Source organism: Somniosus microcephalus, chromosome 2 (genome assembly GCF_052327205.1).
Source record: "Somniosus microcephalus isolate GS21.2 chromosome 2, FLI_Smic_1.0, whole genome shotgun sequence".
NCBI classification, from domain to species: Eukaryota; Metazoa; Chordata; class Chondrichthyes; order Squaliformes; family Somniosidae; genus Somniosus; species Somniosus microcephalus.
The window spans coordinates 216,095,146-216,109,476 of record NC_140988.1 but is presented as its reverse complement, the minus strand read 5'-3'; the positions used below and the strand labels follow the sequence as shown (position 1 = coordinate 216,109,476).

Genomic DNA, 14,331 nt, shown 5'->3' with positions numbered 1-14,331 from the left:
TGCACAGCGCATGCAGGGGAAACCGGCATTTCCTCTCCTCTGACCCAAGGGGTTAAGAGGCGGAACGCGTGCGAGGTTTCAGGTAGCATGTGCGCGCTGAACTTCCCTTTTTTTTTGAAGAGTTGCCCGTGTGGAAAAGACTCCGGTTTTTACGCATGAAAAAAGCAGCCGTAAGTACTTACTTTTAACAGGTAAGTGGTCTATTAAGTAAAATTAGAAAATTTTTCCACAGGTTCATTATTTTTGAAGACTTTACAGTAAGGTAAGTGTATTTTTAGCCCCGATTTTTTATATAATAATTTTTTTCAAAATTTAAAATTATTGTTTAAAATAGTTTTTTACAGTTATTTATAGTTTATTTAAGTAGTGCGATTTTTTAAAATTTTCTTCCAAGTTTAAGTAGTGTTTTGGGGCCAGGAGTTTTCATGAGTTTGACAGTTCTTACTATCAAACTCATGAATGAACTTTTGCAACCTTCCATTGGTTGCCCAGTGCTCACGTGATCCCAGCCGGCTCATCGCACTAAGTACGCCTATGGGTCACGCACGCACGGCGCGGCAGGACCTGAAGCGGGCCAGTGACAGGAAATGCAATGCGGGCCAGGATTGAAATGTCAGCGCGCCGGGTAAGTGCACGCGCGGCAAGCCCCCGAACTTAATTTCTGGGCCATTAAGAACATAAGAATTAGGAGTGGGAGTAGGCTGTACAGCCCCTTGAGCCTGCTCCGTCATTCAATAAGATAATAGCTAATCATCGCCCTCAACTCACTTTCCCGCCCGATCCCCATATCTCTTAATTCCCCCAGAGTCCAAAAATCTATCGATCTCAGCCTTGAATGACTCAGCCCTTTGGGTAGAGATTTCCAAAGATTCACAACCCTCTTAGTGAAGAAATTCCACCTCATCTCAGTCTTAAATGGCCAACCCCTTATCCTGAGACTATGCCCCCTAGTTCCAGCCAGGGGAAACAACCTCTTGGCATTTACCCTGTCAATCCCCCTCAGATTCTTATATGTTTCAATGAGATCACCTCTCATTCTTCTAAATTCCAGAGAGTATAGGCCCAATCTACTCAATCTCCCTTCATAGGACAACCCTCTCATTCCGCTAAGGAAAGTATGTTCTTCCTCAGATAAGGAGACCAAAACTGTGCACAGTACTCCAGGTGTGGTCTCACCGAAGCCCTGTACAATTGTAGTAAGACTTCCTTACACGTGTACTTCAACCCCCTTGCAATAAAGGCCAACGTACCATTTGACTTTCTAATTGCTTGCTGTACTTGCATGCTAACTTTATGTTTCCTGTATGAAGAAATCTGAATCTCTGAACACCAACATTTAAGTTTCTCACTATTTAAAATATATTCTGTTTTTCTCTTCTGCCTACCAAGGTGAATAACCACACATTTCCCCACATTATACTCCATCTGCCACCTTATTGCCCACTCACTTAACCTGTCTATATCCCTTTACAGGCTCTATGTGTCTTCGCTGCTTACTTTCCCACCTAGCTTTGTATCGTCAGCAAACTTGGATACATTGCACTTGGTCCCTTCATCTAAGTCATTAATATAGATTGCAAATAGGGGAGGCCTAAGCATTGATTCCTTGCGGCACCCCCACTAGTTACAGCCTGCCAACCGGAAAATGACCCGTTTATCCCTACTCTCTGTTGTCTGTCCGTTAACCAATCCTCTATCCATGCTAATATATTACCCCCAACCCCATGAGTGTTTATTTTGCATAGCAACTTTATATGTGGCACCTTATCAAATGCCTTTTGGAAATCCAAATATACTACATTCACTGGTTCCCCTTTATCTACCTCCTCAAAAAAAACTAGTAAATTTGTTAAACACGATTTCCGTTTCATAAAACCATACTGACTCTGTCTAATCATATTATGTCTTTCTAAGTGCCCTGTTACCACTTCCTTAATAATGGATTCCAGTATTTTCCCGACAACTAATGTCAGGTTAACTGGCCTGTAGTTCCCCATTTTATCTCTCCCTCCTTTCTTGAATAGTGGGGTTACATTTGCTGCCTTCCAATTTGCTGAGACCATTCTAGAATTAATGGAATTTTGGAGATCACAACCAATGCATCCACGATCTCTGCAGCCACCTCTTTTAGAAACCTAGGATGTAGGCCATCAGGGCCAGGGGACTTGTCGGCTTTTAGTCCCATTACTTTCTCAAGTACCGTTTCTCTACTGATATTAATTACTTTATGTTCCCCACTCTTATTAGCTTCTTGGTTCCCCACTATTTTTGGTAGGCCTTTTGTGTCTTCTACTGTGAAGACAGATACAAAACATTTGTTTAAAATCTTTGCCATTTCCTTGTTTCCCATTATAATTTCTCCTGTCTCAGCCTCTAAGGGACCAATGCTTACTTTTGCTACTCTCTTCCTTTTTACATATTTGTAGAAGCTCTTGCAATCTGTTTTTATATTTCTTGCTAGTTTACTCTTATATTCTATTTTTTCCCCCTTTTCTCAATTTTTTGGTCACCCTTTGCTGGTTTCTAAAGCTCTCCCAATCCTCAGGCTTACTACGATTATTTGCAACATTATAAACCTCTTCTTTTAATCTAATACTATCCTTAACTTCTTTAGCCATGGATGGATCACTTTTCCTGTTGAGTTTTTATTTCACAATGGAATGTACATTTGTTGAGAATTTTGGAATATTTCTTTAAATGCCACCACATATCTCCTTTTAATCTAATTTTGCAATCTACTTTAGCCAACTCACCCCTCATACCTATGTAATTAACTTTATTTAAGTTTAAGACTCTCGTTTCAGACTTAAGTATTTCACTCTCAAATCCAATGTGAAATTCTATCATATGATCACTCTTCCACAGAGGATCCTTTACTACAGTCTATGACATGCCATAAGTGCTCAGAATGGCCCCGCAAGGTCCAGGTTTCTGCATGCGCAAAAACCTGGAACTTACGATCCATCAAGATTCTCATCGACAGATCCTTCACATCCGCTGCAAAAACACATGCTGGCACAGAGTTAGGCTCTTTGCCCAACTACTGCCCACAAAACCCTTGTCTGGTAAAAGCAGGCACAAGGCCTTCGTTTACCAGCATAAGGGTTCAAATAAATGTTAAAATAACATTTTTTAAATGATTAAAAAGTACATATATACTTAAAATTAGTTTAGGTAAATTTTGGCCCATTTAACAATGTTTAAATTGATTTTTCAAAAAATATTTTAAATGCTTAATTAAAAAGGGTCTTTAATTTTGAAGATGTGATCATTTATTTTTATTTAAGTGGTGTGAATTCTTATTTATTTGGGGATTTCTAATATGCTTACAGGGATTCCGTACGTAAATGGAACCCCATGAGCATCATCGGAATCCCCCTTTTTGTTTGATTATCTGGGCCCACATGATCCCAGGGACGCTTGTGAATTGAATGTGCCCCTGGGATCCGTGGGCCTTTACACAGGCGTATGCCTGCAGGTCCAGGACCCGAAGAATCCAAAACTCCAGAGACACCAGATACGTTCGGATTTTTCCCCGGTTCGGAGGCGTATTCTTCTTCTGGCAAATTCAGGGCCATTGAAATTACTAATTAACCTTGTCTCATTACACAATATAAGATCAAAAATAGCCTGTTCCCTGGTTGGTTCCAGGGCGTATTGTTCTAGGAAATCGTCTCAAATGCATTCCATGAACCCGTCCGCCAGACTACCTTTGCCAATTTGATTTGCCCAGTCTGTATGAAGATTAAAGTGCCCCATGATTATTGTATTACCTTTGTTACAAGCTCCTGTTTGTTGATTAATACTTTGTCCAACGGTATAGCTACTGTTTGGGGGCCCACCAGTGTTTTCTGACCCTTGTTATTTATTATCTCTACCCATACTGATTGTACTTCCTGATCTTCTGAGCCAAGATCCTTTCTCACTGCTGTCCTTAAGTCATCCTTTATTATCAGGGCTACCCCTACCTTTTCCATTCTGCCTGTCTTTTCGAAACGTCAAGTACCCTGGAATATTTAGTTCCCAACCTTGGTCACCTTGCAACCACGTCTCTGTAATGGCCATTAGATCAAAGCCATGTATCTCTATTTGTGCCACTAATTTGTCTATCTTGTTACAAATGCTTCGTGCATTCAGATAAAGAGCCTTTAATTTTAAGTTTTTACCATTATTCCCTGCTTTCACCTTATTCGTTGAAGCACTATTACCGTTAAACTCTATGGCCTAGAAATTCAGTTTGGGCCCGCCAGCTGGTTTGCGCCCAAAAGTTAGCGCTGGGCGGGGAGCCATTAGCGACCGCAGATATTCGGCTTCTGCGCCCCAAGTCGGAACCGGGCGCTATTCCAGGGTGTGGCCGCCCCCGCTTGGGGCGCTGAAACTGAATTTCAGCGCTGTAGGCGCCGCTGCGCCACCCGATGCGGTGCGGCAGGCTGCGGTACTGCAGGCCTCCTCCTTCTCTTAAGGTGGAGGTGCCTGCAACGGGGAGATCGCCGCTGGATTGTGCCGGCAAATGAGCCCGGCACCACGGAGAAGTGCCGGGCTCGCGGAAAGCAGCCGGCAATGCCGCGGGGGGGGGGGGGGGGGGGGGGGGAGGAGGAGGTGCGGGCAGGCGGCCGCCGAAAAAGCGGCCGGCCGCACCTCCACCTTTATGCGCCCCACTAAGGCTGCAGTAAGGCCCTGGTCTCCGGATGCAAGTAGCGGCCGCCACGGAGGAGGCGGCGGCAACTGAATATGGGATTCGGGCCGGCATCGGGGCGGAACCGGGGCACTGCGCACACCGATGACGTCATCGGTGCCGGCGCAGCGCTACCGGCTACCGCCGCCATTACCGCAGCGCTGAATATCAGCGCGAACTCCTCTATTGGCGCAAAAGTCCTCTTTGGGCGAAAACTGGGCGCAAAGCCAACCGAATTTCTAGGCCTATGTCCCTTCCCGTCACACTACGCTTATTTTTACCCAAATCGCTACACTGCTCCATTGCCTTGACTTTTCTCTTTAGATTTCTAAATTTCCCCGCGCCTTTCTCCACCCCACCCCCCCCCACATTTTGTTTTAGTTTAAAGCCCTATCTACAGCCCTAGTTATTCAATTCGCCAGGACACTGGTCCCAGCCCAGTTCAAGTAGAGCCCGTCCCAACGGAACAGCTCCCTCTTTCCCCAGTACTGGTGCCAGTGCCCCATGAATTTAAATCCCTTCCTCCCACACCACTCCGAGCCACGCATTCGACTCTCTGATCGACTTGCCCCTATGCCAATTTGCGCATGGCTCAGGTAATAATCCAGACCTTTTGAGGTTCTGCATTTTAATTTCGACCCTAGCTCCTCAAACTCTCTCAGCAGAACCTCATTCCTAGTTCTACCTATGTCATTGGTTCCTACATGGACCACAACAACTGGATCCTCCCCCTCCAAATCCTGCTCCAGCCTTGAGGAGATATCCTTAACCCTGGCATGAGGCAGGCAACACAGCCTTCGGAAATCCCGGTCGCGGCTGCAGAGAACAGTATCTATCCCCCTACCACTACAACATTCCTCTTCACTTTCCCCACTTGAATGGCCTCCATGTACCATGGTGCCGTGGTCAATTTGCTCATCCACCCTGCAGACTTTGCCCTCATCCACACAGACAGGAAGAACCTCATACCTGTTGGATAAGCACAAAGGCAGAGGCTCCTCCAGCACTAAACCTGGGGTCCCCTTACCTGCTCGAGTTGCAGTCTCACTCTCCTGTCCCTGACCACGAACCAGACTTGTACCACGACCTAACCTAAGGGGTGTGACTGCCTCTTGGATCAAAGTGTTAAGATAACTCTCCCCCTCCCTGATGCCCTGCAATGTCCACAACTCTCAACTCTAGCTCAACAAATCTGAACTGAAGTTCCTCAAGATGCAGACACTTACTGCAGACGTGGTCGTATGTGTTCGCAATGCCCTCCACAAACTCTCACATGCTGCAGACCACTTGCACTGCCATCCCTATATAACCTTGTTTTTGTTATTTAATTAAAGTTTATTTATTTAATTAACTTAGTTTTATAGTTCAGTTTTTAACTAATTACTAGATCAAGCTATATGCAGCTCAAATTAATTACTTACCTGTAACACAAAGTATTGGAGGCAAAAAGCAGCGCCTCCTTCCCCTCTGCTCCAAATTCCCACTCTTTCCAAATTCTCAACATTAACACACTGTTTAGAAGCACTCCGTTTAAGACCTCTCTGATCAGACCAGAGTTGACTCGGCAGAACAGATACAGAGAACTGTATATGCTCAGGCAGTGGCAGTAAGTAGCATAGTGGTTATGTTACTGGATCAGTAATCCAGAGGCTTGGACTAATGATCCAGAGACGTGAGTTGAAATCCCACCAAGGCAGCTGGGGAATTTAAATTCAGTTAATTAAATAAATCGGGAATAAAAAGCTAGTATCAGTAATGCTGACCATGAAACTATCGGATTGTCGTAAAAACTCATCTGGTTCACTATTGTCCTTTGGGGAAGGAAATCTGCCATCCTTACCTGGTCTGGCATATATGTGACTCCAGACCTACAGCATTGTGGTCGACTCTTAACAGCCCTCTGAAACGGCAACAGTTGTAACAAACTACTACAAAAAACAATAAGAATAAAACCAGATAGACCACCCGGCATCGACCTCGGCACTGGCTTCGGACACAACAATGGCACACCCAGCCCAGTCAACCCTGCAAAGTCCTCTTCAGTAACCTCTGGGGACTTGTGCCAAAATTGGGATAGCTGTCCCACAGACTAGTCAAGCAACAGCCTGCCAATCATATTCACAGAATTATACCTTTCAGCCGATGTCCCAGACTTCTCCATCAGCATCGCCAGAGGTGGCGGCACAGTGGTATACATTCGGGAGGAAGTGCCTCTGGGAGTCCTCAACATTGACTCCGGTCCTCAACATTGATTCATGGCAAGGAAATCTCATTACCACATACTGACCTCCCTCAGCTGATGAATCAGTACTCCTCCATGTTGAACACCACTTGGAAGAAGCACCGAGGGTAACAGAATGTAACCCTCTGGGTGGGTGACTTCAATGCCATCACCAAGAGTGCGTCAGTAGCACCACTACTGATCGAGCTGGCCGAGTCCTGAAGGACCTAGCTGCGACAGGTGGTGAGAGAACCAACACGAGGGAAAAACCTACTTGACCTCGTCCTCACCAATCTGCCTGTCACAGATGCATCTATCCATGACAGCATTGGTAGCAGTGACCACCGCACAGTCCCTGTGGAGATGAAGTCCTGCCTTCACACGGAGGATACCCTCCATCATGTTGTGTGGCACGACCACCATGCTAAATGGGAGAGTCAGAACACATCCAGCAGCTCAAATCTGGGCATTCATGAGGCCCTGTGGGCCATCAGCAGAATTGTATTCCACCACAATCTGTAACCTTTCATTCTAGGGAATTTTGGAAAATTAAAACCAATGCATGAACTATCTCACTAGCCACTTCTTTTAAGACCCTAGAATGAAGTCCATCAGGACCCAGGGACTTGTCAGCCCACAGCTCCAACAAGTTGCTCAGTACCACTTCCCTGGTGATTGTAATTTTGAGTTCCTCCCTCCCTTCCATTTCCTCCTTCTTATCGTGTCCACGGACAGTCTATACATAGCCCAGCCAGAACTGGACACATTTTTGCGCATTGTTGTTGAATTCGGCAAGATCTGCAACAGTGCAGGGTTCCTCTAACGATGGGCATTGCAGGAGATGTTGCATAGTCTGTGCCTCAATTCCACATTCACAAGTTGTCGGGCTGGTTGAATATCCCCATTTGCTTAGTGACACCTTTGAGCAACCTACACCGGTCCTAAGTCTGTTAAGGCACTTCCAGGTTGCCCAGTTGCAATTAGCTCCTGGGGGAAAGCTTTCATCAAGTAAAATTTCCATCACTGGGGGTTGTTCAAGACTGGCGAGCCGGTCTTTCCACAAGGCGATGCGGGTTTCAGATGAGGTTGATTGTAATGGAACAACACTGTTCATGAAGCTCTTTCTTGACTTTAGGCGGCTGGGTGTAGGTGTATGGCAATGCAGAGGGTGTCTCTCATCTGATGTTTGACGGAGTCGCTCTTTCTTGCTGGCTACCGTTCTTCTTATATCAGGGGGAGCGATACCCGCCAGGATATATAGGCTGTTGGTGTTTGTTGGTTTTAAGCAACCTGTGATAAATCAGCAGCTTGCATTCAGAACGGCATCCATCTTCTTGGCATGAGTAGACCTTTCCCATGCAGGGCAGGCGTATTCGGCAGTGGAATAGCAAAGAGCAAGTGCACTGGTTCGCAATGTTTTCGGGCTTGTTCCCCATCTTGTGTTAGTGAGCTTATTCAGGATATTGTTTCGTACACTCACTTTTGTCTTTATCTTCTCGATATGGTTCTTGAAGGTGAGGCATCGGTCAAGGGTGACTCCTAAGTAGATAGGGTGCTCGCAATGCGTCAGTGTTGCTCCACACCAGGTTACTTTCAGCTGGCGTTTGGCTTCATGGTTTCGGAGGTGGAATGCACAAACTTGCGTCTTTGATGGGTTTGCGCGAAGGTGGTTTTCTTCATAGTAGGATTTTAGTCCCTCCAAGGCCTCAGAAAGCGTTTTCTCCACGGTGTTAAAATCAGTGCTTTGGACAGTGACACATAAGTCATCAGCATATATAAAACGGCATGTAACACCGTCTATAGGTTGGTCATTCGTGTAGATGTTGTACAGCAGCGGTGCAAGCACGCTTCCCTGAGGAAGACCATTCTTCTGAATACGCCACCTGCTGCGCTTCCCACCTAGTTCAACATAGAACCAGCGATTCTGAAGCATGCTTTCTAACAGCTCTGTTAAGTGAATCTCTTTTGTCATCTCTAGAATCTTGCAGAGGAGAGGTCTATGGTTCACTGTATCGTATGCTGCTGACAGGTCTACAAAAACAGCACCTGTTACCATCCCTTGCTCAAAACCATCTCCTGATTCCATTTCCTGATTTACAGCTATTTCTGGGATGTTACTTGTATCTTCTATAGTGAAGACCGATGCAAAATACCTGTTCAACTCAACTGCCATCTCATTTTCCATTATTAATTCCCCAGACTCACTTTTTATAGGGCCTACGCTCACTTTGTTACCTTTTCTTTTTTAAATATCTATAGAAACTCTTACTATCTGTTTTTATATTTCTAGCTAGCTTTCTCTCGTACTCTAATTTTTCTCTCATTAATCTTTTCGTCATTCTTTGCTGTTTTTTATATTCTGTCCAATCTTCTGACCTGCCACCCATCTTTGCGCAATTATATGCTTTTTCTTTAAGTTTGATACTATTTTTAACTTTTTAAGTTAACCACGGATGGTGGGTCCTCCCCTTGGAATTTTTCTCTCAGATTTAGATGGGCCTAGGAAGCACAAAAGTGTTGGGAGCAGAAAAATACACGCAACTCAAATTTAAAAGGCCATGGTAATTAAAGGAGCGTCGCAATAGGGGAATAAAAAGTGTTTGGTGAACCACAGAACACATCTCAACCTATGACTGGCCTTTGCCAAGTCTGAAGGAGCAGGTGACTAAGACAGGCAAAACAATGGCAAAGGCTTCCAAATGTAAATCTTGATGATCTTTGTTCTGTGGGGCTGGTCTCACCCATATTTACCTCTTCATCAGAATCATTGGAATGATAATTTAATAATGTACTTTGTGCATGCTAAGTAACATTTTGTTTTCTTTTAAAAGGCTGGCAACCAAAATTCCATGGCAATAGTAACTAAAAATGCTTTCATCTTCAGCTGCTAGTTCCAGTAACATGGGTCTCCAACAAACAATCAACGCAAGTCTGCCAGGTTTTTTTAGACTGGTGGTAAGGAAGTTGTGACATGGTGCCATGGATCATGTCTCCACTCGGCTTTATCTCTGATAAAGGAAAGTGAAGAAACTGAAGAACTTGTTAAAATGTCATTTTTGAAGTTTGTAAATTTAAAAAGCACACAGACACGTTGCACATCAATAAAATGACAATAAACTTATTTTGACCACAGTATCGTGCAGGCCAGGATGTCACTCAAAAACACCAATACTTACATCAAAAATTTTCTTTGTGTAGGCTGTAGCATGCAACAGAGAAAATAGGAAAACTGGAAAAATACTCACTGAAGTATAGTTAAGGAAGAAACTATTCAATATAGTCATAAAACTGCAAAGTAAAATGAATTATTTTTAAATGGACTTTTAAGTTAGAAATTACTATAATACTGCAAATATCCTGTCCCCAGAAACTTCATGGTGAAGAATGAATTTGCACTTTATAGCACCATTCACATTCTTAGGGAATTCCGATGCACTTTAGAACCAGAAGATTACTTGAAGCACACTGTTGTTACATAGGTGAGTACGGCAACCACTTTCCACACAAGGTCCTATGCAAAGCAAATTAAGTGAATGAATGACCATACAATCTATTTTGGTGCTGCTGATTTGAGGGAAGAATGTTGGCTAGCATGCAGTTTGCAAAATTTCCCAGCATGCAATCAGATCAACAGAAACTGAAGGGTAGAGAAACATGTTTTCTGATCTTGAAGATTTGACTTTCTTAGCCTTTTTCCAAAATATTTTAAAAGAAACTAGAGACTAAATCGTTAAAGCTTTTATTTCAAGCATGTCTGGCCTTTATTTAAATTTATATAGCAACAGCTAACACCTGTGAACAGCAGCACCTGTAATTGTAGTTTCTTTGCTGATGGTTAGAAAAGAAAACCAACATTTTTCATAGAGAATGCATTGCAGTTTATTGCTGCTGAAAATTTAGTTTAAAAATCTCTCCCAGCTGAACCAGAAGCTTAAGGATTTTATATAAACTTGTAAGCCGCATAAACAATTAATTTTGAGGGAAGACTCTAAGTTGGCAAACTCTAATAATTCACCAACTTTTCTAGTTCTGTGCTTCTGCTACACACCGGTTGCACTGTGTACCCACAGCCTGTCATTTTCTGCCCATTTATGTTTAGAAGCAGAAAATGTACCCTTAAATGGCTTAAGGCAAGAACAAGATGACGGAAACCAGCTGAAGATGGGCAAAGTGATGAGGACGCAAAAGGGTCTATGGGTCAGTTGGAGATGGCTGACGGGTGAGAACATGGTGGGAGCTTGGGGGCTAATGATTCAAAAAGGGACCAAAAGCAGTTTGGGTCCCATTGTACTGCCCCAGCTTCCCACAATGCTGCTAGACCCGGTTTCCACACCCCCCCCCCCCCCCGCCAAATACTATCAAATCCTAGCAGTCCCCAATACCGCAAAACCCTTGTCTCCCAAAATGCTACAAAACCCCCTTCTCAGTCCTGATGGACCCCTGTATGCCCCTCCCCAGAATTGCAATCTCATCCCCAGATGCTGGGTTCTCCCCCTCCACTGCTCACAAATCCATAGACCAAATTCCCATTGCTCCCTGATCCCAAGATCTGCCTCCCCAATACCAAGATCCCAGGATGCCCCTCCCAGATCCAAGGCTCTACGGCAGTATTTCTAGAACCTCCCCCTCGAATGTCCTGGAACCATTCTAGACTTTGAGATCCTCCCCATAAAAATACCACGAGACCACAATTCCTGTTTCGAGATGCCAGGCCCTCGGATCCCAGGGCTGCCCCTAATGCTAATATTGGTGTCTCTGAAAATGCTATTTAGCATAAGTACCCTGACCTTATAATCGTCAACTCACCATGAGCAACACCACAGAATATTATCTAGATACATATACACACACAGTTGCAACTGAACTTATCTTAGGGTTAATTCCTAACCTGCAAAATGCATAAATCTTAACAAAAAAGTACTCTCAACACAAACTTATTAAATTATTTCATTGACAGAAGTATAGTTAAAAACTGGTTTAGGCTCAGTTTTTATGCACTTAATGAAATATTTCTGTGTTGTATGGCAGTCTTAACTCCACTGCTATGCAGCCAACGTTTAAAGGATACTGGTAACTGGATAGGAGTTGACAAAGATCAATGAGAAAAGGAGATAGTGACAGCTGTCCTCTAGTAGGGCCTGACTCAGAAAAGCACGGCTCAACTGGAAGTGAGGTAAGCGTTGGTGCAATCGAAGTGCACTGGTAAGGGCATTTGCCAGCAAGGCACGTTGGTAAAAATTGGCAGCCTCATATAATCTGTTAAAAACAAAGGATCAGCTTTTAATAAATATATTTTACAGTATTATGGTCCATTTCAAAAATCGAAGAAAAAGTTCCAAGTCTAAATTGGTTTATGTATTTTTTTGAAAAGGAAAACTCTAGGATTTTTTTCACCTCGTACTCCATTTCCTGAAGACAGTGACTCATCATATGTACAGTGCCACAGGTACTAGTGATCAATACTGGGTACAGTTCCATGGGCATTGACAGCCTTAGTACCTTGTATCTTTTCATGGGAGTCTGAAATTGGGTGGTGGGAGCCATGTTAGCTGAACCCAATGTCATTCTCATCCTACAGGAAACTTTCGTTTAACCAGAGGTTAAATGTCCAAAAAGCTCTATCTACCGGCAAAATTCAGGAGCCGTTTCCTCTAAGTTTTTTTACTTCTCGTTGCTTTTTTTTCCCCCCCCCAGTCAGGTTCTGCAAGGTCTAGCTGAAGCTGTTGCTTAGCTAGAGAGACGCTTTTAAGCTGCAGCCGACTGTTTTGAAGCTGTTGCTAAGCAACAGGGTTTGTTGATTCACTCGGAGCTGAAAAGCTCCGTATGTTTTAACATTAGCGCTGGTTTGTATGGCAGTTTTGATGGTACGGCACCAGCTCGGTCCCGTCAGTGCCGGATATCAGAAAGTTTCCTGCATTTCCATACACACACACTTGCCATCAGGAGTCACTGAATAATACTCAGGAACGGGAACTCTTGCTACCTTCCTTAACCCAGGGATGCTGATGCCTTTGTAGGGCCCCTGTCATCAAACCAACTAAGGTTAGCTAACTCACTAGAGACCAATGATTTAACCAGGAACCTTCGGAGTCTTTGTGGTTTAAAACCATATCACCCAAGGAAACTCAGGATTTTATTTCCTAATGACTCAAAGTTTTTACTAATTAGCAAACATTCAATCCTCAATAATAAAGCTGTGTAAATATTATTTGTTTTGTATTGCTTAGACCCACATATAAAGTTTTTTGCTGGAGCCTCTGGAGGCGGCACTACCCTTGTTATAACAACAACTCGCATTTATATAGAATCATAGAATGGTTACAGCACAGGAGGCCGCCACTTGGCCTGTTGTGCCTGTGCTGGATGGGCCGAATAGCACCTTTAACATAGTAATGTGTCCCAATGCGCTTCACAGGAGCGTTAAACAAAATTTAACACCAAGCCACATGAGACATTAGGACAGATGACATAGAAACATAAAAGATAGGAGCAGGAGTAGGCCATTCGGCCCCTCGAGCCTGCTCCGCCATTCAATGAGCTCATGGCTGATCATCCAAATTCAGCACCCTATTCCTGCCTTCTCTCCATATCCCTTGATCCCTTTAGCCTTAAGAAATATATCCAACTCCTTCTTGAATATATTTAATGAATTGGCCTCCTCCTCACAGCACACACGCCCACCCAGCTTTGTGTCTTCTGCAAACTTGGAGATATTACATCTACTTCCCTCGTCCAGATCATCATTAATATATATTGTGAATAGCTTGGGTCCTAGGACCGATCCCTGCGGTACCCCACTAGTCACTGCCTGCCACTCGGAAAAAGAGCCGTTTATTCCAACTCTTTGCTTTCTGTCTGCCAACCAGTTCTCTATCCAAGTCAATACCTTGCCCCCAATCCCATGTGCCTTAATTTTACACGCTAATCTCTTATGCGGGACCTTATCGAAAGCCTTTTGAAAATCCAAATACACCACATCCACTGGTTCTCCCTTATCTATTCTACCAGTTACATCCTCAAAAAATTCCAGTAGATTAGTCAAGCACGATTTACCTTTTGTAAATCCATGCTGACTTTGTCCGATCCTGTCACTGTTTTCCAAGTGCTCTGCTATTACATCTTTTATAATGGACTCTAGCATTTTCCCCACTACCGATGTCAGGCTTACCGGTCTGTAATTCCCCGTTTTCTCTCTACCACCCTTTTTGAACAGTGGGGTAACATTAGCTACCCGCCAATCCATGGGTACTGTTCCAGAGTCTATCGAATTTTGGAAGATGACCAGCAATGCATCTACTATTTCTAGGGCCACTTCCTTAAGTACCCTAGGATGTAGATTATCAGACCCTGGGGATTTATCGGCCCTCAATCCCATCAATTTCCCTAACACCATTTCCCTACAAATACTGATTTCTATCAGTTCCTCCCTTTCATT

At 43.9% G+C, this 14,331-nt stretch overlaps 1 protein-coding gene across 1 annotated transcript in view; it reads right to left on the bottom strand.

Annotated features, from left to right (window-relative positions):
* The window catches only part of tmem33 (transmembrane protein 33), a 66,927-nt gene that overhangs the window by 21,688 nt on the left and 30,908 nt on the right, over nt 1–14,331 (bottom strand). The window contains exons 4-5 of the mRNA XM_085969312.1: nt 11,965–12,152; nt 10,073–10,140 (exon numbers count right to left, since the gene is read on the bottom strand). Of these exons, the coding sequence (XP_085825438.1) occupies nt 10,073–10,140; nt 11,965–12,152 (256 nt within the window). The remainder of the gene's footprint in view (nt 1–10,072; nt 10,141–11,964; nt 12,153–14,331) is intronic.